This window comes from Typopeltis vanoorti, chromosome 4, assembly GCF_054136105.1.
Source record: "Typopeltis vanoorti isolate ZY-2024b chromosome 4, IOZ_Tvanoo_1.0, whole genome shotgun sequence".
NCBI classification, from domain to species: domain Eukaryota; kingdom Metazoa; phylum Arthropoda; class Arachnida; order Uropygi; family Thelyphonidae; genus Typopeltis; species Typopeltis vanoorti.
In genome coordinates, this window is record NC_143552.1 from 169,019,701 (window position 1) to 169,041,901 (window position 22,201).

General features: G+C 35.3%; 1 protein-coding gene across 1 annotated transcript in view; it reads left to right on the forward strand.

Annotated features, from left to right (window-relative positions):
- Window positions 1-22,201, forward strand: part of RPA1 (replication protein A 70) — a 283,379-nt gene that overhangs the window by 92,546 nt on the left and 168,632 nt on the right. Inside the window, exons 8-9 of the mRNA XM_090391585.1 lie at window positions 1,703-1,874; window positions 20,439-20,634. Of these exons, the coding sequence (XP_090247711.1) occupies window positions 1,703-1,874; window positions 20,439-20,634 (368 nt within the window). The remainder of the gene's footprint in view (window positions 1-1,702; window positions 1,875-20,438; window positions 20,635-22,201) is intronic.

The window sequence follows — 22,201 nt, forward strand, 5'->3', positions numbered from 1 at the left end:
TTTTTTATATAATAAGCTATATAAAACACAATGAATTGATAAAAGATCCGACAAGTTTCGTAAGTCGTTTTACTTACTTCTTTCGGTTAAAGAGGTAACTTAAAGTTAAAACACAAAGAAAAGAAAAATTATTAGTAATAGTTCATATTAAACAGTTGTGGCCGTCTGACTATTCATCATCATCATCATCAAATTCCTGCCATGTACCCACAAGGGGTGTACAGGATATGATAGTACTACATGAAAAAATTATATCATTACTAACTTCCTATCTACAATTTTCCTCCAAATTAGTCTGTTACTTGTCAAGACTCCAACATTATCAGATCTTATATTTCTGTCGTCTAAGGCACTTTGTACTTGTCTGACTATTCATAAAATTAAAAATCAGAGTACAGATTCAAAGTAATGTTGAGTTACTTGTCGAGATGCATTTTGTAGTTTGCACTGAAGTTCGTTTCTTGTGTGTTTATTGTTCTAATTAAAGTCTTCCATATGTCTGGTAGGATTAAACATTGGTTCCTGTTGAGGTTATTTGTGGAATGGCAACTGTAGCAGCTTCTTTGAAGATTTTGGAATGGTAGTTTTCTTCTATATATGGCATAAGACTTTTTGAATATGATATATTCGATTTCTAGAATTTGCCACGGCATTCAACATTCATCAGATCTTGACAAATTCAGCTGCTGTCTTTTTTGCCAAAAATCTGGAAGACCATTATCATGAGACCTTCAACATGATTCCATCACCACACCAAGAGGGTGCCAGTTAGGACTGTAGGATCCTCTCACTCAGTCTGTGTTTACTTTCTTACTAGTGTGCCTGCATGCATGTGTTTATTGTATTTCTTTGTGTCCATGAAGATGCCTTGATAGCAAGATGAAATATTGGCATAATAATTTATTATCTAAATAAATTTAGTCTAGAAATAATCATTATTATTTCTAGACGTGTTTCCTTCACTAAACATCAGCATGAATGATAATCACTGTCCAAGCATCCATAAATCGCAAACCTATCCAATCGTTGAATACAGTTTTTACATTGATGATGATGATATCCTTTAAAATACTTGATTCATTATTATAGAAGAGAGCAGTTAGGTTGATGAATGGGCCCATCTCATGAGTTCACCCCATTCTCTTTCACATGGCCAGTCAATTTTGCTTCTTGCACTTTTTGCAAGTATTTCAATGCTCACTGTTCATAGACACGATAATAACAATACTAGTGGTAGTGGTGATGGGCAGTAGATGGTATTTGTGTAGGTGTTGATGGTAGTTGTGGTTCACTGTAGTTGGTGGATTGAGTGGTGGAGACAGAGCTGTGGAGTGGGTGCCTTTTTCAGTTCTCCTTCACAGGTCAGCTCCAGACTCACTGAACAAAATTTTTCTTCCTCTTCATTCATTCCTTCTGCCTTTTGGAACCTTCTTCTATATTCCCCGAAGAATACAATCTGCAGGTCTGTCTTTAAATCCAGTGTTAAAAGATTCTTTCTCCTGAACTTTATGCCCACAGGTGGGTATAAAGTTCAGGAGAAAGAATGTACTATAAATTAAGCAATCTCTCATGTATTGGATTACCATAAAAAATGTTAAAAATAAATTAAGGAAATTGTTTCATTTAAAGGCTAACTCTTCTGAATGCTAATGCTTTTAATTTTGTTCATCCCTGTAATTAACATTTTGGTTATACCTATTAGGTGGACTATTAGGGCAAGAGTAACAAACAAATCTGCCATTCGTACATGGAACAACTCAAGAGGAGAAGGAAAGCTGTTCTCTATGGATCTTCTAGATGAAAGTGGTGAAATTAGAGCAACTGCCTTCAATGAACAGTGTGATAAGTTTTTTAAGCTAATTGAGGCTAACAAGGTAAATAAATATATTATTTTATTCATGTGAATTTTTTAAAGATTATTTTTTATCGTTATTACAGCCAACATGTATCTGCTGTCTTGACCCAGATGAAAAATAAGTAAACAGATCTTCAGCAAACTTAAGAGAGCTCCACATAACATTTTATCCAGCAGTGGTTAATTCTTTGCAAAGACAAAGAAAAAACTCCATGAAAGAACTTATAGCTTAAACTGTAGGAAGTAAAATGTTGAAATTATGTATGTCTGCATTAAATTCTGGATGATGCTCAAAAATAAAAACAGCAGAAGAGGTAAAAATTGCTCCTAATTAAACAATATTTAATTTTGTTGACCATTTAATGTAGTATATATTCCTCATGGACTGTCCTGGTTCAGCAATTATTTTACTTTAATATCTCAACTAGTTTTGCATATTTTATAATACTTTATAAGGAGCTTATAAAAATAAAAAATTAATGACTGAGTTAAGCAACAAGCAGATTAATGATGATCATAATACAGAATATTTGAAGATATCAGTATTACTGTATCCTGGACGGAAGACTTTTATACAGCCTTAGAAAAATGAAAAATGCACATTACTAACTCGACTTACTGATCCAGTATCCACTCCTCACCATCTCATGGTGAGTCTTATTATTAAGCATCTACCTGGATACTAAATGATTGAGGATGTATGGAAATTTTGGACTTTTTGGAGATTGGCTCATCAGCCAATCAAATTATACTCTATATGTCTTTAAAATAGAAAATGAGTTGAAGAAATATGATAGTGTCATATCAATTAGATAGGCACATCACCATAAGAAGAAAGTGCAATGCTGAGAAAATTAAAGGAATGCATTGTTAAAATAATTCATATTAATGAGATAAAGATGCCGGCCTGGTTGGCCGAGTGGTTAGCGTATCCGCTCTCCAGCCAAAAGGCTGTGGGTTCGAATCCCGCCGTGGGCATTGATGTTTGTGATTGTCTGTGAAAATACTAGTGGTGTTAGTGAGCAGTAGATGGTGGTGGTTGCAGTTCGTCGTTGTCGGTGGGTTGAGTAGTAGAGGCGGAGAGTTGTGGAGTGGGTGTCCTCCCTCGATGAGTCTTTGGACCCCTTGGAGGTCACGTAATAATAACAGTAATAACAATAAGGATGGCTAAAACTAGTGAGATACTGCTAATAATACAGTTGATCGACTCTTAGATCAGACTCCTAGGGACCAAAGGAATAGTTGCTCTAATGGATAATTTGCTATAGTGAATTTTTTTTCAGCATAGTATTGTATTTGTGAAACTTTAATTCCACAGATACAATGCTGAAATACTGAAATGATGGTTGCTGTAATGACAGTCAATTGTAACTGTAATATGATATCAGACAATAATGATAATTATTATTATAGGCAACTCCAGGAGTCCTTAGGGAGGCCCTAAACATCACGTCAAGAACTATCCAACCTTTGCCCATTATCTATTATACTTTGATTTGAACTTATTCACAGTCATAGCAGCAATAACAGACTCTGGCAACCTATTTCATTCATTCACTACCCTCCAAGCAAAATACCTAGTTCTAACACCCATGCTAAATATGCCCTTACTCAGTTTCTATGGATGGCCCCTAGTTCTGCCACCACCAGATCTGTTCTGAAAAATTTCCTTTGACTTGTAAAAACCCCTCAGTAATTTGTATCACTCTGTTTCTGGCTATCAACTAGTTTCTGTAACCCACAAATCTTCAACCTGTTCTCATAAGATTCGTTCTATAAACCTGCTAACATCTTGGTCACTCGCCTCTGGATCCTCATCACCAAAAAACCCTGGCACCCAGATTTGCATGCAGTAGTCAAGATGTGGTCTTATCAAGGCTGGCTAAACAAGAACAATAACCTGCTTGTCTTTGCTCGTCAAAGTTCAGTAACTAGGTAATCTGATGAGCTGCTTTAGTAACTTTTGCTGTGTCCCCCTAAACTTTAACTCCCTATACAAGTCTTTGGCTTCGTCGTCAATTTCCTGGAGTACAGTTTCACCAATGTGGTATACAACTAGTAATCTTTTCACTCCATAATGCATAATCTTTATGCTAAATGCATAATGCATCAATTCTTCTTCCAGTCTGCCAATCTATCCAAGTCATAATGCAAAATTTTGACATCATCTATTAACCATTGCTCTACCCAGTTTTGTGTCATCAGCAAAGAACTGAATGGTTCTCCTCGGATCCTTTCCTAATTGTTCATGAACAAATTAAACAGTAATGGGCCAAGAACAGAACCCATGCCACTAATCACAGACCTTCTTTTGGACTCTGCTCCTGAATAAACTACTCTCTGATATCTCTCCATCAGCCACCCTCCTATCCATCTCGCCAACCTTATATCCATTCCCATATGCTGCAGTTTACTGATTAGAGTTCCATGTGGTATCGTGAAAGGCCTTTCAAAGCCTAGCAGTATAACTATAAACCCATTTTCTTTATCCAACTCAGCTGTCACTGTATTATAAAATGTCAGCAAGTTACTGAGACATGACCTATCCTTTGCAAAACGTGCTGCTCCCCATACAGTATCCCATTTCCTTCTATCCATTCCTGTATTTTTGCACTTGACCAACTTCTCCAATACTTTGACAACTCCTAATAAACTGAACAGTCAGTAATTTGCTACATCAGTCTTAGAGCCTCCTTTATGCAATGGAATTAATTTTCCCTCTTCCCACTATCTCAGGACTAACCCAGAGCTGAGACTTAGATTTAACAATATTATTATTATTAAGAGAGACCTCCAGGGAGTCAGGAACTCATCAAGGGAGTCCACATACCACACGCACCAGCTATCATACTTATTCTGGAATTCATCCACACTGCTTGCACTCACATCCAATGGCAATCCATTCCAATCATGCACTACCCTATGAGAGAAAAATCTAGCCCTCACCCCACTTCTTAGTGGCAGTCATTTTCAGCTTCCAAGGATGCCCTCTTGTCCTTTCCCAGCCCTCCATAAATTGAAAAATTCCATCACTTGAATTCCTGTATGACTTTTTCAGAAGTTTGTAAGTTTTAATCATATCGTCCTTCTTTCTCCTGTTTGCTAGTGTCTGCAGTCTACAAATTCTCAGTCTGTCTTGATAATTAGTATTCCACAAGCCTGATATCACTTTTAACACTCTCATTTGCGCTCTCTCCAAAATATCAGAATCACAATGGAAACCAGGAGACCAGAACTGCACGCAATAGTCCAAGTGAGGTCAAGCCTTGTAAAGATGCAAAATGACTTCTTTATCTTTACATGTGAATGTTCGTTTCAGCATTGCAATTATCTTTTGAGATGTATTTGCAATCTTTGCTACATGTCTCCTGAAACTTCAGCTTCCTATCTACTAACACTCCAAGATCCTTAGCCTCATCAGTTTCTTCAAGCATAATTCCACCAATATAATATGACATCAGATATCTAATCATGCCAAAGTGTATGACTTTACATTTACTGACAACTCAATAAATGCATTCTCATTCTTACAAAAAGAATGAGAATGCATTTATTGAGTTGTTGCAGGGCAACTTCCTCAAGCAGCATGTTACAGAAGGAACTCGAGGACATGAGTGTTAGATTTGATTATAGTGTCAGAGAGCGTTTCAGTTAAAGATGTAACTATTCTGCTTCCGATTGGTGACGGTGATAATTTGGGAAGTGATTCACTTGGGAAGTGATTAAGTTTATGACTGTTCCATTCAGAAAAGGTTACATGCTGAACTACAAAGCAGAAAATTATGACCAACTGAGTCCATTGGAATGGGATCAGTTGATGGATGCAAAGAATATCGACAGTGCATGGGAAGCATTTAAACAATACTTAAATGATGCGATATCAGAGTGTGTCCTGAGAGTTCAAAGAATAAATAAGGTTGGAGTCAAATGGATGTGTAATCTTATTAACCTCTCTACCGTCAGAGGTGGATGAAATAGTGAGACCAACCTGCACTTCTTATCGATGTTATTCAATAGGTGTTACAGAATCGTATCCAGATTTATCTGAACGTATATATACATCCTGGCCAGTTGGGGTGTTAAGCAAGAGATTGGTAAGAAAAGGATGAAGTGCATTATGAAAATTATAAGCAGCAGGCTAGAATTAGTCACAACTGTTGTACAGAAATCAAAGTCTCGGTGTGAAAGAAACTGGCAACATGCTAAACACAACCCTCAAGAATTCTATTGATATGCTGCAAGTAAAAGAAAGAACGAATATGAAAGAATAACTCTTCTAAATGCAGATGGCATGAGGGTTGCAGATTCAGAAGAGGTTGTTCAACTAATGAGTGCCCTCATTACCATAATTTTTTCCTGAACATTCAGTAGCAACCTGTACAAATCCAGAAGGTAATCGTATTATAACAATATGAACTGTATAATTCCAGAAGAATCCTAGTACCTGAGGACTTTAGCATAGTTTTTTGTAGTTTTTATTGGTAATTTTTTTTTTTTTTAATCACTAGAGGGCAGGCTAAGAAAAAAGATTAGTTAACAACCTAGATGTAATTTACCTATATAGAGTGTAACAGCATGTAGCTTGGTTCTTATACACATGTATCCTTCTGATGATGACCTCAATACAGGGGTCGAAACATCAAGTTATTATTTTATTATTAATCAGTAAAATAATCTTTTCAACACGTGTGTTTTGTATCCCCAAATTCATAAATATGAATGCTGATCACCGTGTAACCTTAAAAGAAAAAGTGAGTACTCTATGTTTGCAAATTAGCAGCTGAGAAGACTTCTCCCACCCACCTTTAACAAACTCCTAAACATCCAGCTAAAACGATGTTCTAGGGTTGTTTTACAGATGACAGATCAAGATCACTAGTTGCTTTTGACGATATGATGAAAAGTGAGCAATACATAAATATTAGAGAAGAGAGTGGTCCTACAGATCCAGAAAGAACTCATCTTCCAACAGGATCTTGCTCCATGTCATGCTTCAAAAAAAAGTGAAAGAGAGTTCTTCAAAAGTCACAACATCTAATTGCTTCACTGGCCAGGTAACTCTCCTGACATTAACTTATTAGAAAATTGGTGGGCCATAGTGAAAAAGAAACTTGGAAAATTTAATTGCGATACAAAGGATAATTTAATACAATCCATTATAATGGTATGGTTTCAAGATACAAAATAAGAAAAATGTGTTCTACGTTGGTAGAATTCATGCTTAAGCAAATTAATGAACTTATTAGGAACAGAGGAGCACATAAATTTAGTGTTCAGGTTAATTTCTTTACTGCTATATGTATCACTGCCTTATGATCCAGATCTAGGTGATAGATGACTTTCATTGCTCAGTGAAATACCATCTCCTTCCATGCTTATTAGAGACCTGAAGTGGGGGCTGCCATATTTGTTCACTAGAGCAAGGGCTCCAGTTTCTGTTCCCACCCCTTTCATCCCACATGCAGTAAGAGTGATGTTCTTAATGACATACAAAGAATACTTTAAGGGGCATGAATTCTCTCACATTTGAAGATGCAGTAGGAAAACAGTTCCACAGGCAAGGCGCTGGTTACTGCATTGGACTGAACGGTTAGTAAGGAATCTAAAGGTTTCCGATCAGCTAGGATCAAATCCTGAAGCCAATTTTGCCAGTTTATGAATGGATGGAGACCAAGTACACTAGCTAAACAAAAGTTATAGGAGGACGGATAAGAACATACAAAATAAATATCAAGAAGGTGGCAAGATATGCTCAGAAATGGAGGAAAGAGTGCTGTAAAAGAAAATAGAGATGATAAAGATGACATGAAAACTTGAGAAAAAGATATCATTGATGTATGGAGTAATTGCTAAATGAAACGAGCAGTGAGGACAATACGGTGGTAAACAAAACACTCAACAGACATGCAATCAGGAATACATATTCATACTTGATGTAGAAAAAGCCATTTAAAAGCCTGAAAACGTGGAAAGGCAGCTGGAGTAGATGATATTCAACCAGTAATGCTCAAGTATGGAGGTATAAAAGTCTTACAGTGGCTACACTGCATAGTTCAGAAGGCCTAGACAGAGGGACAAATTCCAAATGATTGCAGTGCAGCTGCCATAGCTCCTATATTACTTACTTACTTACTTACTGTCCTCTTCCGTTGGGGACGGGTTGAGTCCTCCAGGAGTCTTGGTTTCTTGCGTAGCTGGTGAGCTGTCTATATGTTTGTAATCCAGAGTTGACCTGTATTGTTGTTAGCCATTTAGTTCTTGTTCTTCCTTTTTTTCTTATTTCTTCTAATCTTGCATACAGAATGAGATTGGGTCACCTTTTTGATGGCATTCTCTTCACATGTCCGTACCACTGAAGTTGTCTTCTTTTGAGATTTTCAATTAATGAGTCTGTATATTTTAGGTTTTGTCTTGCAGTTTCATTTGTTTTCTTTTCTGTCCATTTTGTTCATCATCATCAATTTCCTGATGATGGAGGAAAATTGTAGATAGGATATGATAGTACTACATGAAAAATTTATGTCATTACTAACTTCCTATCTACAATTTTCCTCCAAATCAGTCTGTTACTTGTCAAGACTCCAACATTATCAGATCTTATATTTCTATCATCTAAGGCACTTTGTACCGTATCAATCCACCTATATCTTGGTCTTCCTCTGGGTCGTTTTCCTGCCAACCTGGCAGAGAACACTTGTTTTGCTAATCTTTCCTCGCCCATTTTGTTCAAGTGACCATTCAACCTGAGATTAACTCTGCTAATGCATTCCTGGATGCTGACAATGTCAAGTTCTTTCCTAATATAATCGTTTTTAATATGATATTGCCATTGATGCCATCTGTTCACGCCTCTAATCTTTCTCAAGACTCTCATATCTGTGGTCTCTAGTCTTTGGTCAAGTATTTTACTTCTGACCCAGTTCTCAGATCCATAAGTTAAAACTGGTTTGAACATTGTCTTGTATACAGCTAATTTAGTGTTCCGACTAATTTCTCTCTTATTCCACATGAATTTATTCAATTGACTTCCTACCATACCAGCTTTCTTGATTCTGTCGTCTATTTCCATATTTAATTTACCATCTTCACTAAAAATCGTGCCTAAGTAGCTGAAACGTTTTACTTGTTCCACAGCTTCCCCGTTCAAAACACAGTTGACATTTTCAACAATTCTACCTATTTTCATTTTCTTTGTCTTTTTAATGCTGACCTTCATACCATATCTATTACAACAGTTATTCAATTTAGTCAGGGAATCTTGCAAACTTGTAGCGGATTTATTTAGAAGTATAACATCGTCTGCATAAAGCAAAGAGCTGAGATTAACATCTCCAATTCTGATATCATGTTTAATACCACTTTCCTTCATAATGTGATCCATATAGATAATGAATAACAGAGGGGATAATGTACATCCTTGTCTCACACCAGATTTAACATTAAACCATCTTCCTGTACTTCCTTCAATTCTAACTGCTGATTTACAACTCAAATAAAGACTAAGTATTGCTTGATATAATGCCCCATTGACACCTTATAATTGCAGCGTATTGAATAGCTTCTCTCTTGCCACCTTGTCATATGCCTTTTCCAGATCGACAAAACTTAAATACAAATCTTTGTTATATTCTCATGCTTTCTCAACTATTTGTCATAAAGTGAAGATCTGATCCTGACAATCTCTATTTGGCCTGAATCCAGCTTGTTCTTCACCAAGCTTTTCTTCCACAATTCTTCTCAACCGTTTCTCAAGTATACTTGCATAGATCTTGCCAGGAACACTCAGTAGGGAAATACCTCTGTAATTCTCACATTCAGTTTTATTTCCCTTTTTATATAGGGGTACTATTAGAGCTCTACTCCCGTCATTGGGAATTCTTCCCTCTATCCAGGCTTTCTGAACTATGCAGTGCAGCCACTGTAAGACTTTTTTACCACCATATTTCAGCATTTCTGGTCGAATATCATCTACTTCTGCTGCCTTTCCACATTTCAAGCAAATAGTTGAGAAATCATAGGAATATAACGAAGATCTGCATTTAAGTTTTGTAGACTTGCCAAAGACATATGTCAAGGTGCCAAGAGAGAAGCTATTCGTTGCACTACAGTTGGATGGTCATGGTGTCAATGGGACATTATATCAAGCAATACTTAGTCTTTATTTGAGCTGTAAGTCAGTAGGGAGGTCCTGAACATGATGTCCACACAACTACGACATTCTCACAGTGTCTATCATACCTTTGCCTTGGACTCGCTCACCGTCATAGACCCACAACAGATTCTGGCAGCTTATTCAACTCATTTACCACTCGAAAAGTAAAGAACCCAGCTCTAACACCCTTGCTAACCACACTCTTGCCCAGCTTCCAGGTGTCCCCTAGTTTTCCCACTACCAGTCCTGATCTCAAAAATATCCTCTGAATTAATTCTATAGAAACCCTTTAGCAATTTGAATGTCTCAATCATATTTCCCCTTTTCTGCCTATCAACTAATTTCTGCAACCCGCAAATCTTCAACCTGTTCTCATAAGGTTCATTGCATAGACCTGCTATCATCTTGGTCACTCGCCTCCACCTCCTCTCCATCAAGAAGAAACCTAGGTGACCAAATCTGGGCACAGTAGTCGAGATGAGGTCTTAGGTGCAATAACTTGCTTGTCTCTGCTCGTCAAAGTATTTTTCAAAAACCAAGTGAGTGGATGAGCTGATTTAGCGATTTTTGCAATGTGCCCCCTAAACTTTATCTCCCTATCCACCAACACTCCCAAGTCCCTGTCATCATCAATCTCCTGGAGTACAGTTCCAGTATACCAATGTGGTATACTGCTGCTAATCTTTTCACCCCAAAATGCATAACCTTACATTTTGTCACATTAAATTGACATCCATTCTCCTTAGCCCAGAACTTCAATCTATCCAAGTCGTCCTTTAAGATTTTGACATTTCTGCATTCACTATTGCCCTACCCAACTTTGCATCATCAGTGAACAAATGAACTGTTCCTCTTAGATCCTTCCCTATATCGTTAATGAACAGATTAAACAGTAGTGGTCCAAGAACAAAACCCTGTGGCACACCACTAGTCTCAGGCTGTCTTTTGGACTCTAGTCCTGAATAAACTACTCTCTGATATCTCTCCATCAACCACCCACCTATCCATCTCACCAACCCTATATCCATTCCCATATGTTGTAGTTTACGGATTAGAATTCCATGTGGTATCCTGTCAAATGCCTTAGCCTGGTCCAGCAGTATCACTGTAAACCCATTACCCTTATCGAGTTCAGCCGTCACTGTGTTATAAAACTTGAGCAAGTTACTGAGGCATGATCTACCCCTTCACAGAGCCATGCTGTCCCCTGTACAGTATCTCATTTTCATCAATCCATTCCTGTATTTTCCCTTGACTACTTTCTCCAAGACCTTGACAACGACTCCTGATATGCTGGTCGGTCGGTAATTTGTTACAGTAGTCTTGGATTCTCTAATCCGGTACTATTTGTATTAATTTTTTGATCCAAACACGATCAAAAGTAGAAGTCATATCAAGGAATATGGCAGTTATCTTTTTTGTTTGTTTTTTCCTGAAATGAGTATTATTGTTTGGCAGAAGTAGAATAATTGATCTGTTGTCGAATGATGTGCTCTATAGGCAGTTTGGTAAAAGTTATTATAATTATTTTTTTTGAGCTAGTGTGTGATTCTGGTATGGCACTAGTTAATTGTGATAGGTCTATTGCTTTGACATTCTGTAGAATTTTTGTCAGGTTTTAGGATGGGTTCAATAAATGATTTTTTCCATTCTATTGGTAGTTTGCCTGTTTGCCAAGAAGTAATAAGAATGTCCAGAAGTTGTTCTTTGGCATTTTTGCCAAGGTGTTTGACCATATGACCAAAGATAAAATTATTACTAGGAGATTTATTAGGTGCAGTTTTTCAGTTATTAGATCATCAAGGGAGGAATGGGAAAAATGTGTGTAAAAGTTCAGCTATGGTATACAAACGTCATAAAGATATAATTGCCTTTGAATATGTTTATGTATGTGGCGTAGGAGTGGAAAAATATGCTTTGGGTTCGGTAAGTATGTCAAGGGAGGGAAAAGACAAAATTCTAGAACACCACCAAATACATTGTGTATCTAATTATAAGAATAGACTAGGTTGTAATTTATTATGTCTATACACAAATGCCAGGAGCATTAGAAACAGAGGGGTTGAGTTTGTTGCTTTATTGAATACGATGTGGCCTAAGATTGTTGGCATTAGTGAAACCTGGCTCAGAATCAGATATAGTAAGTGGGATCGAGTGTAACGGATATACTATTTTTAGGAATGATAGGAGAGGAGGAGGAGTGCTACTAATGATATCAGATGACTTAAGTCCAGTTAGGGTAGAAATACAAGAAAACAATGATGGTAACAATGTCCCATGTAGCAATGAGTTTGAGTCTATTTGGTGTGAAGTGGAGGTTAACGGAATGAAATATATGGTGGGGTGTTGCTACAGACCTGGGCTCAGTTGCAGGGGACGAAGAAATGCATTGCCAATTTAGCCTTGATTTAGCCAAGCGAATGATCATTATGAGTGACTTTAATTTTCTAAACATTGATTGAGTAGAAGAGAAATCTCATGATCAGAAAGAACAGGAATTTATTGAATTGTTGCGGGATAACTTTCTCAAGCAGCATGTGAAAGAAAGAACTCGAGGTCAAAGAGTGTTGGATTTGCTCATAGAGTCAAAAGGGATCTCTCTCAAGAATATAGCTATTTTACCACCAATTGGTGACAGTGATCATGCTGTTCTTTCTTGGGAAGTATCTACTTGTATTGAAACTCCGATTAAATCAGGCTACATGCTGAATTACAAAGCTGGAAATTATGATCAACTTAGAAGAATATTATCTTTCGTCCCATGGTATCAATTACTGAATGGAAAAAATGTCAGCAATGCATGGGAATCTTTGAAAAAGTGCTTGAATGAGGCGGTATCTGAATGTATCCGTAGTGTTCGAAGAATAAATAGGTTGGGAGTGAAATGGATGTGCAGCCTTATTAAGCAAGCAATCCACAAGAAGAAGAATATGTGGAAATAATATCGTGAGAATAAGAGTGAGAGGAATTATGATTACTTGTTACTTGATTATGATTACTTTCCGCACAATACTTGTTACTTTTCTGGCTCAAGCCAGAAAAGTAACAAGTATTGTGCGGAAAGCTAAATCGAAGTATGAAAAGAAATTGGCTATGTGAACTAAAAGCAATCCAAAAGAATTTCATCATTATGCCATAAGCGAAAGAAAGAATGAATGTGTAAGAATAACTTTATTGAATACAGATGGTACACGAGTGTCAGAAGCTAAGGAGATTGTTCAGTTAATGAGTGCTCACTTTGCTAAGATATATCAACCAGGTGTATGTAGTATGGTGCACAGTGTTACTGCTATGTTGGATGAAGAGTTAGAGGTTCATGAAAATAAGGTTGAAAAGCTTTTGCATAACCTGAATAAGAATTTGTCAATAGGGACAGATGGAATATCTGCCCGTTTTGTTAAAGGAATGTTCAGCAGAATTGGCTAGGCCTTTCACACATTTGTATAACTTGAGTCTCAGCTCAAGAATGATACCACAGGAATGGAAGAATGTAATATAGTTCCATTGCACAAGGGTGGTGCAAAAACTGATATGTCTAACTACCGACCTATTAATATTTCTGGTGTGGTAGTGAAGATTTTAGAGGAGTTAGTAAGAACTCGCATACAGAAATGGGTAGATGATCATTCTATACTCTGCAGGGAACAGCATGGGTTTTCTAAAGGAAGCGAGAAGGTGTGGTTGGACCCCCCCCCCACAAAGAAAGTGGTATTAAACCTGATATCAAAATTGATGTTAATCTTAGCTCTTTATTTTATACAGATGTGTTATACTTCTGAATAAATCTAGTACAAGTCTGCAAGATTTCCTGACTAAATTGAATAACTGTCATAATAGATATGGTATGATTGTCAGCAAAACAAGTCAAAGACATTGAAAATAGGCAGAAACATCGAAAATATCAAATGCATTGTGAATGGAGAACCTTTTAGTGAAGATAGTAAATTAAATATGGAAATAAACAGAATCAACGAAGCTGGTATGGTAGGAAGTCAACTGGATAAATTTATATGGAATAAGAGATAAATTAGCTGTATACAGCAGTGTTCAAGCTTATTTTAACTTATGAATCTGAGCACTGGGTTAGAAATAAAATACTTGCTCAAAGACAGAGACTGCAGATATGAGACTCCTGAGAAAGATTGGGGGCTTGGTGATGAATTTAATGATGATGAAAATCTCCCAAACAACCCACCAAATTTAATTCTTACTCCCCAAAAAAAGTTTCTGCATCCATTTCATCTATTGTAGTTTAGGCCAGCATCTGTGGTCTAAACACACATGGCACTAATCTTGTGACTTTTGATATGTGGGTCATTCTTTTATATCTTAGCCATCCTCTTATGGCCTGTACATCACTATTTGCTTTCTGTTTATCACATGTATGGTAAATGGCTTCCTTTCCTCAGATTTTTGCCACCAATATTAATGTACCCCAGGGCTCTGTACATCACTCACTCTTCCTTCTGTGTATAACTGACCTCAAATCCTATTCATATCATTATTGATGGCAGAGCATGCCATTCCACTTTGTTTGATAGACTGTAGTGCATGATTGTTAGAGGCTTCAAGATCTTCAACAGATTTTTTAAGTACAGCGAATTCCAGTTAATCGGATCACATTGTGAATAGCATAATTTGGCCTAATCAAGTAGCTTCCCTGATTACAGAAAGTTATATGTAGAGTTTAAAAGGTGTGTATGTACATAAGATAAAATACAAGTGTAGACAAGGTTATTGGCCTTAATTGATTGCCATAAAAATCATCACCATAATACTAAATATGGGTATAAATTATATTTGTCTGTTCCAGTCTCATTAACCATCTAATATCCTTTTGTGAGGTGTACCTGGCCTTTCTTTTCCCATTTGGTTTATATTTTATTAATTGTTTAGGATATGATTGTTAGTCATTCTGTTTGCATGTTCTGATTTTGTTTTTATTTATTTAGTTTCTCCTCTATTGATTTTTTTAGTTTTCTTTTAAAATATCTTTGTTCTTTTTTTTTGTCTAATAATGTGTGTTTTTAAAGTCCTTCTCTTGAATCTCATTTCACTTGTTCTTTTTATTCTTTATTTATCTTGTTTATATATTGTTTGTTCAAATTTCATTGCTTAAAAAATAATGTAGGTACTGCTAAAGTATTGTGTATTTTCAAACTTGTTTCTTTTTGCACAATATTCAGATTTAGTGTTTGTTTAGCAGGCCTATAATCAGTAAAAATTTTGAAGCTTTTAATTGTCTTTTTCTCTTTCATATATTTCATATCCAATATAATTAGATATATTTATCTGTTCTATTATTTTATTATTAATAACTATCTTACTACTAACTGGAATTTGTCTACAAAATGTTGTTGCTGTTTTATCTATTTGATATTTTCATTCCAAACTATTCTATTGTAATATTTCATTTAAATTATATATTGCTCTTTATAAAGTGGCTTCCTATCTGATATTACCTGATCATCTGCAAATAATAGCATATTTATTTTGTTATTTTGGGAAATTTCTATATTAGGGTTATTTAAAGTGTTCCACTGTATTAATATGTCATTAATATAAATATTAAAAAGTTGCTGGAGACAGAGGACATCTCAGTCTTACTCCTTGGTTTATAGATTGTTTTTCAGGCATTTTGTAATTTGTTTATTTTCATTGTCTTTGTAATATATATGAAACAGTATCTCGTTTTACTCTGTCAAATCCTTTTTCATAATCCATAAACAAAAGTTGAGTTTCTTAAATTCTCCTTTCTCTCTAAGTAGTTTTAAATGGAAAGTTGCATCCTTGTCTAAATCCATTTTGACATTCTAATAATATTTTTTCACTGTATATTTTCAAATTTTCATTAAGTATTTTACTATATGTTTTGTAGAATGTATTCAATAGACTTATACCTCTTATTACACCTCTACTTATACCTCTCAAAACCTGCTAATTACTTATAATTAGCAGGTTTTCTTTTATATCCTTTTTTAAATATAGATATTACTATACTTATATTCCATTCTGTTGGTATTTTCCCATTTGTGTATATTTTATTTAAAAATTTTAGTAATCTCTCATGAATTTTTTTTCCCCTACAAATTTATGCAGTTTGGAATTTATCCCATCTTCTGTTGATATACCATTTTTTTATTTTATTTTAGTTAGTTTTCCTTCATCATCTGAAACATTTTGTAAGTTTTTGGTGTATTTTTTTTTAACAGAAATGGAAAACAACTCCTTGATTACATAATATTATAATAATTTAACAATAATGAACATATTCTGCAACCATAAAATTATACATGGTGGGCAAGAGGACAGAAATCAATAATAGACTACTTTTTAGCAAATGAAAAAGCCATACAAATTATCTGTTCAAAGACGTAAAGTAATCTAAGAATTCTATTAAACCTACTTGGTAATTTATATTTGCAGTTTCTTTTATATCTGCATTCATGTGCTTTAGTATTTTATAGGCATTGGGTCTTATTTTGCAATATCAGGTATGATACAATTTTTTCCCATCTTTCTCTTGTTTCTTTCTGATTTCTCTTTTGACTATTGCTCATCTTTTTTTATATTCAATTTCATTGTTTTGTTTTTTACTACTTAACCATATTTTAAAGACCAGCTTTTTATTTTCAGTTATTGTTTTTATTTCATTGTCCCATATATATGTACTTTTTTTATTTTTATGTATTTTTTATAAGTTTCCAGACTTTCATATTCTTCTGATGTAATAATTTCTTTTATATTATTCCATTCTTTCTCGATGTCTTCATTTTCTTATATTTTTTCTAAATAGTTATTAATCCTCAGTTGGTATAAATTTCTTATACTTAAATCATTTAGTAGTAGTCTTACTTTGTAATTAGATTTTGTTTGTCTAGGTTATTTATTTATTTTTTTGTAACCAGTTTGCTGGAAACCTTGATTTTGCCTGTACTAAATGATCTGTATCTGTTTCTAGCCTTCTCTTGACTTTAATATCTAGGAAGACATTTGCTATATAACGTATCTATTTACTATCATATCATATATGATATGATATCTACTCCAAATGTCTACTCCACTATATATTGTTAAGTTCCGAATGAAACTTGAATTAAAGTAATTTACATTTCATACAGACTTGACATGGGCCTTTCACTTTGGAAATAAATATTGATATATCAGACTTACTGAGCACTTGTAAATTAACCAAATGTTACTAAATCCTTCAATTTTAATTTTGTCTTATATTGTAAAGTTTTATGAATTGTTAAGTTGCTTGAACCTTACTGTTTTGTAAGTACTGAACAATTGCTGGAAAAGAGAGATAATCCTATTATCTGAAAATGGCCGAAGTCTATAGCACGTGCAACAGAGTACAGGTATATCTTTTGTAAGCATGCTGCCTCCCCCCCTCCTACACTCCATAGATTACGTGAGGATTCTGTGTGGGGCGCTGTGTACTTGGTGACACGAGATGACGCTAAAGATATTGGAAGGAGAAACTGATGAGGTAGTATGAACTGTTGGCGCTCAGTTTAAAAGGGTATGCAACGCCGAAAATCAGGCCTTGCTCCTGTTCTCTGGTTCCTGTGCTCTCAGATGGTCTCGTAGGTTCTGGATCTCATGTGTCTGGCGGTCGTGCTGATGTGTGTGGAGCCTCCACGTGGTATCCCCTTCATTCGACGAGTTTTTTTCGAGACAATGGCTCGAAAGTCTACCAGTCAGTGGTCAGCCCAGCAGATGAAAAGCACAAATACTTGCAGCGATATCCTGATGTAAAATGCAGAGAGAATCCGTGAAGAATACCTTAGAATATGCAGAGTGAACTTGAATTCAAAGGTGAATATCCAGACGAAATTAGTGATGAGGCTAAGTAGCAACCCAGCAATTGGTAATGTACAGTTTATGCTCTCTTACAAGTGAAATTGTTTAAGAAGAATGTTTGTGAATACTAGGAAAGACTCTAGAAATTGTTTCATTATTTTATTGAGTAAAATTGAGAATTCTGTATAGGATATAGTGAAACAGCCTGTGGTGTATAGAACGTAATTCCTAAATGATAGGGATATAATGAGTGTTCCGTGTGAGATAATTTTGTTGAGAGCATGTGGAACAAAATTGAATAAGTCTGTTATATAATGTACATAGAATTGAAGGTTAAGAGTGATATGTCTAGTGTATAATTAGATATCATGAGTGAGATTCTTTGAATGCATTCCATGAGAGAGATTGAGAAATTGTAAACTAAGTGCTCATTCATTATCTAATTTAGAATGTTTATTCAGTTTAGTACTATAAAGTGTATAATATGTCTTTTGAATTAAATGTTTTGTTTTGAGAGTAAATGCTGCCTGGCCTGAATTTTGTTCTATTGCACTTGCTCATAAAATTTACGAACCATAGCGGGAGGTTAGATAACAGATAGGCTACAGCTGCAGAAAAGAGAATTATAGTTTAATAAGATTGAATGCTAACTGTGTTCTAGTTCTTTGGTCATACAAGCTTTGTTAATCTAGGATTCGGGATGGTGCAGATAAAAAATAAATTTTCTCTGAATCTGAATAAGGAATTAGAACTAGTGCTAAGACAAAGGAATAGGTATCTGCCATTAAGTAATTCCTTTGTCCCACAAACCAATAGCGTCACTCTCATTAGAAATTCGGCCTGGAGATTATTTTGACTTACGTGAGATAAAGGTTATAACAGAGAAAAATATAGATGGAGAAATTATAAACTGACTAAAAGGGAATTAAAAATATTGTAGAGAACGATATTACACAGGAAAGATTTTACAATTTTTATAATGGCCGGTAGGATTTTGATTTAAGAAGGTTTAAGTACGAAGGAGATAAGTAAAGTATAAAGGATATTAAAAACATATTAAGACTTATAAAAAGATATTTTACAAAAATATAAAAGGACAAGATAATATATTTAGCAATATAGCGGAGTAGGCAAACAAATACATGCACAAGCTGGCATAATTATTTGGATCCATGAATCAATTAAAACAAAAATAACTTATTTTACTAGAATGAAAGAATATTGGAAGTGTAATTAAAATTAAATAAAACAAATTAACAGTTGTTTGAGTGTATATTCGCAAAGAGGAAAAAGAAAGTGATGACTTTTACAAACGGTTACAAGGAATATATGAAAAATTAAATAAAACAGACAATATATGTAATTATAGCCAGAGATTTTAATGCCAGAATAGGAATGGAAAAAAAATATATATATATATATATATAATAATATAGAAAAACTTGGAGAAGCAACAGTAAACAGAAATGGAAAACAACTCCTTGATTACATAATATTATAATAATTTAACAATAATGAATATATTCTACAACCATAAAATTATGCAAGGTGAGCAAGAGGACAGAAATCAATAATAGACTACTTTATAGCAAATGAAAAGCCATACAAATGATTTCTCTTACATATATTAAACATGCATGCAGTTCTTAGTAGCCAGTGTGTTCTAGGAATTGAATATAGCCTGTCTGGTTTTCACAGGTATTTAGTGCAGGTATAGCACTGCCTTCATTACCTTCTTGCATAAAATAGTCATAATTCAGAAAAAAAAACATGCCTAGCATCCTGGTTACTCACTTATTCAAGCTTGGCAGTGTTACCCTCATCATTTTCTTTTTCTTCTAATGTCCTCTGATAATTTTCGACAATTTTCTCCACATTATCCTCAAAATCTTCACTTTCATGACAGGATTGAAGGCATCTTTTTGGCTCTCCATTTCAAATGTATCTTTTATGGAGTGGAGAATGAAGAGCCAAAAAGCACACTATCTCAACATGCTTTGGAGAATGACCACTTCATAACACAAAAGAAAACCAAGCTACTTTACAAATCCCAGTTTAAATCGAAGAGACTGTTCCTGAAAGCAGCACAAGTTTTACATAACCCTGTTAGCAGTAACAGAACAGACAGTAGGATTATAAATAGCTTTTTGCTCACTGCCCTTCCCACCCATCAGCAACAGTAGTCAACATGAAGGGCACCACTGTCACCCTACATACACGTGACTATCCTTTTTATCCTGGTCATCTTAGTTTGTGCCTTCACTAATGTTAAATTTCCTCTGATAATGCTAGCTTAAGCTAGTGAAACATTGGCTGTAAATAATTAATTTTATATAGATAAGTACTTATTTGCATTCCAGTGTCTATGCAGTTTTCCTTTCCAGAAACTTTAACAAGAATATTAGGAACAGCTACAGAAATGTAAACATGGAAATGCAACTGTATTATAACCTGTTTCTTTAATAGTCAAGGGAAAAAAAATATCCACATGAAATATATTTATTTATTTATAATAGTAAAATTAATGGTGGTGGTTCTAATAATTTTTTTATGAATTATTGTGAAATGCTTAGTCCTATTTAACATTATATATTTCACTTTACAATAAAATGTTACTTGCAGGTTTACTATATCTCCAAATGCACTTTGAAAACTGCCAATAAAAATTTTACATCTATCAAAAATGATTATGAAATGACCTTTAATAATGAAACCACTGTGATTCCCTGTTTGGAGACAACAACTTCTATTCCTATGATTCAGTTTGAGTTTGTGCCAATTAATCAGTTAGAAAAGGTGGAAAAGAATTCTTTAGTTGGTAAGTAATTTAAATAAATTAAATGTAACTTAAATAGTTCATGTCATCCAGATGTTTTTTTTTTTTTTGGGAGGGGTGTCAAAAGTAATATGATTCCTGTATATGGGTTATCTCCATATGATATAAAACAAATCTTTAGACATATCACATTACATTTGTAATAATCAGAATATCTGTAGTACTAAGAGCCCCTCCCCCCCATTTTTTTCCAGAATTGCTGATTACAGATTGAACAGTTATGAAACATTGTTATGTATCCATTAAGCCTCTTTCTTTATAACATGAAACTAAAGCAATAATTTATTATTATTATTCAGGCCTCCATTGAGCCAAAAGACTCATTGCTGGAGGTCCCTCCTAGGAAACACAAAGTCTATCATACCACTCCTTAAACTCATTGACCGTTCTTGCTCTCACCATTCTATCAGGCAATGCATTCTACGGTTCAACCATCATCCATGCAAAGAAACTACTCCTCACACTTTTGCACACAGTTTCCTTTCGTAACTTCCAGGGATGGCCCCTTGTCATCACTTCTTCCTGCTGTTCAAAAAAGCGAAAGAACTCCCCAGTGTCAACCCTGTAACCACCTCTCAACAGTTTAAAAGTCTCAATCATATCACCTCTCCTTCTATCTACCAAACTCTGCAGTCCACATTCCCTCAGCCTATCCTTGTTTGTATGGAGGCAGAAACCATCTTTGTTATCCGCCTCCATACCCTTTCCACAGTTAATTTATCTCATTCAAATCCTGGGGCCCAAATCTGAGAACAGTAGTCTTAAGTGTGGTCTGATCAGGGTGTTATACAACCGAATGATAACTCTTTTATCACCGCAGGTTAATGTCTTTCTCATATTGCAGTAATCCTCTGTGTTACCTTCACCACCTTTGCAATATATCCCCTGAATTTCAGGTTTCTATCAATCATCAACCCAAGATCTCTTGTCTCCCCTACTTCCTCCAGTAGAGTATGAATTGTCCCATCTGTCTAGCTTATTCAAATCCTCTTGCAGGGCTACCACATCTGCACCATTACTAATAACCCTTCCAGCTTCACATCAGCTGCCAACAACTGAATATTCCCCTGCAATCCACTAACAATGTCATTGATATAAAAGCTAAACAATATAGGTCCCAGTACTGAGCCCTGTGGGGACCCCACTTGTAACCCTCTGCCTCCTTGAAACTGCCCCACCATACACAACTCTCTGATATCCATCGGACAGCCAATCCAGTTGACCAACTGACATCCAAACCCATGTGCTGCAACTTAAATATCAGCTTATCATGTGGCACCCTGTCATATGCCTTCGCTAAATCCAAGAAAATGGCAGTATATGCCTTTCCCTCATCTACTGTTCTTGTAACTTTATTACTAAAACAAGAGCACCCCTTAACAAAATCCATATTGACTCTCATAGATAACATTACCCTCATCTGCCCAGTGCTGTATATGGTCCTTCACTAATTTCTCCAAGATTTTAACAACTACTGTTGACAGACAAACTGGCCTATAATTAGACACTTCCAGTCTGCTACTGCCATTATGCAATGGGACTATCTTAC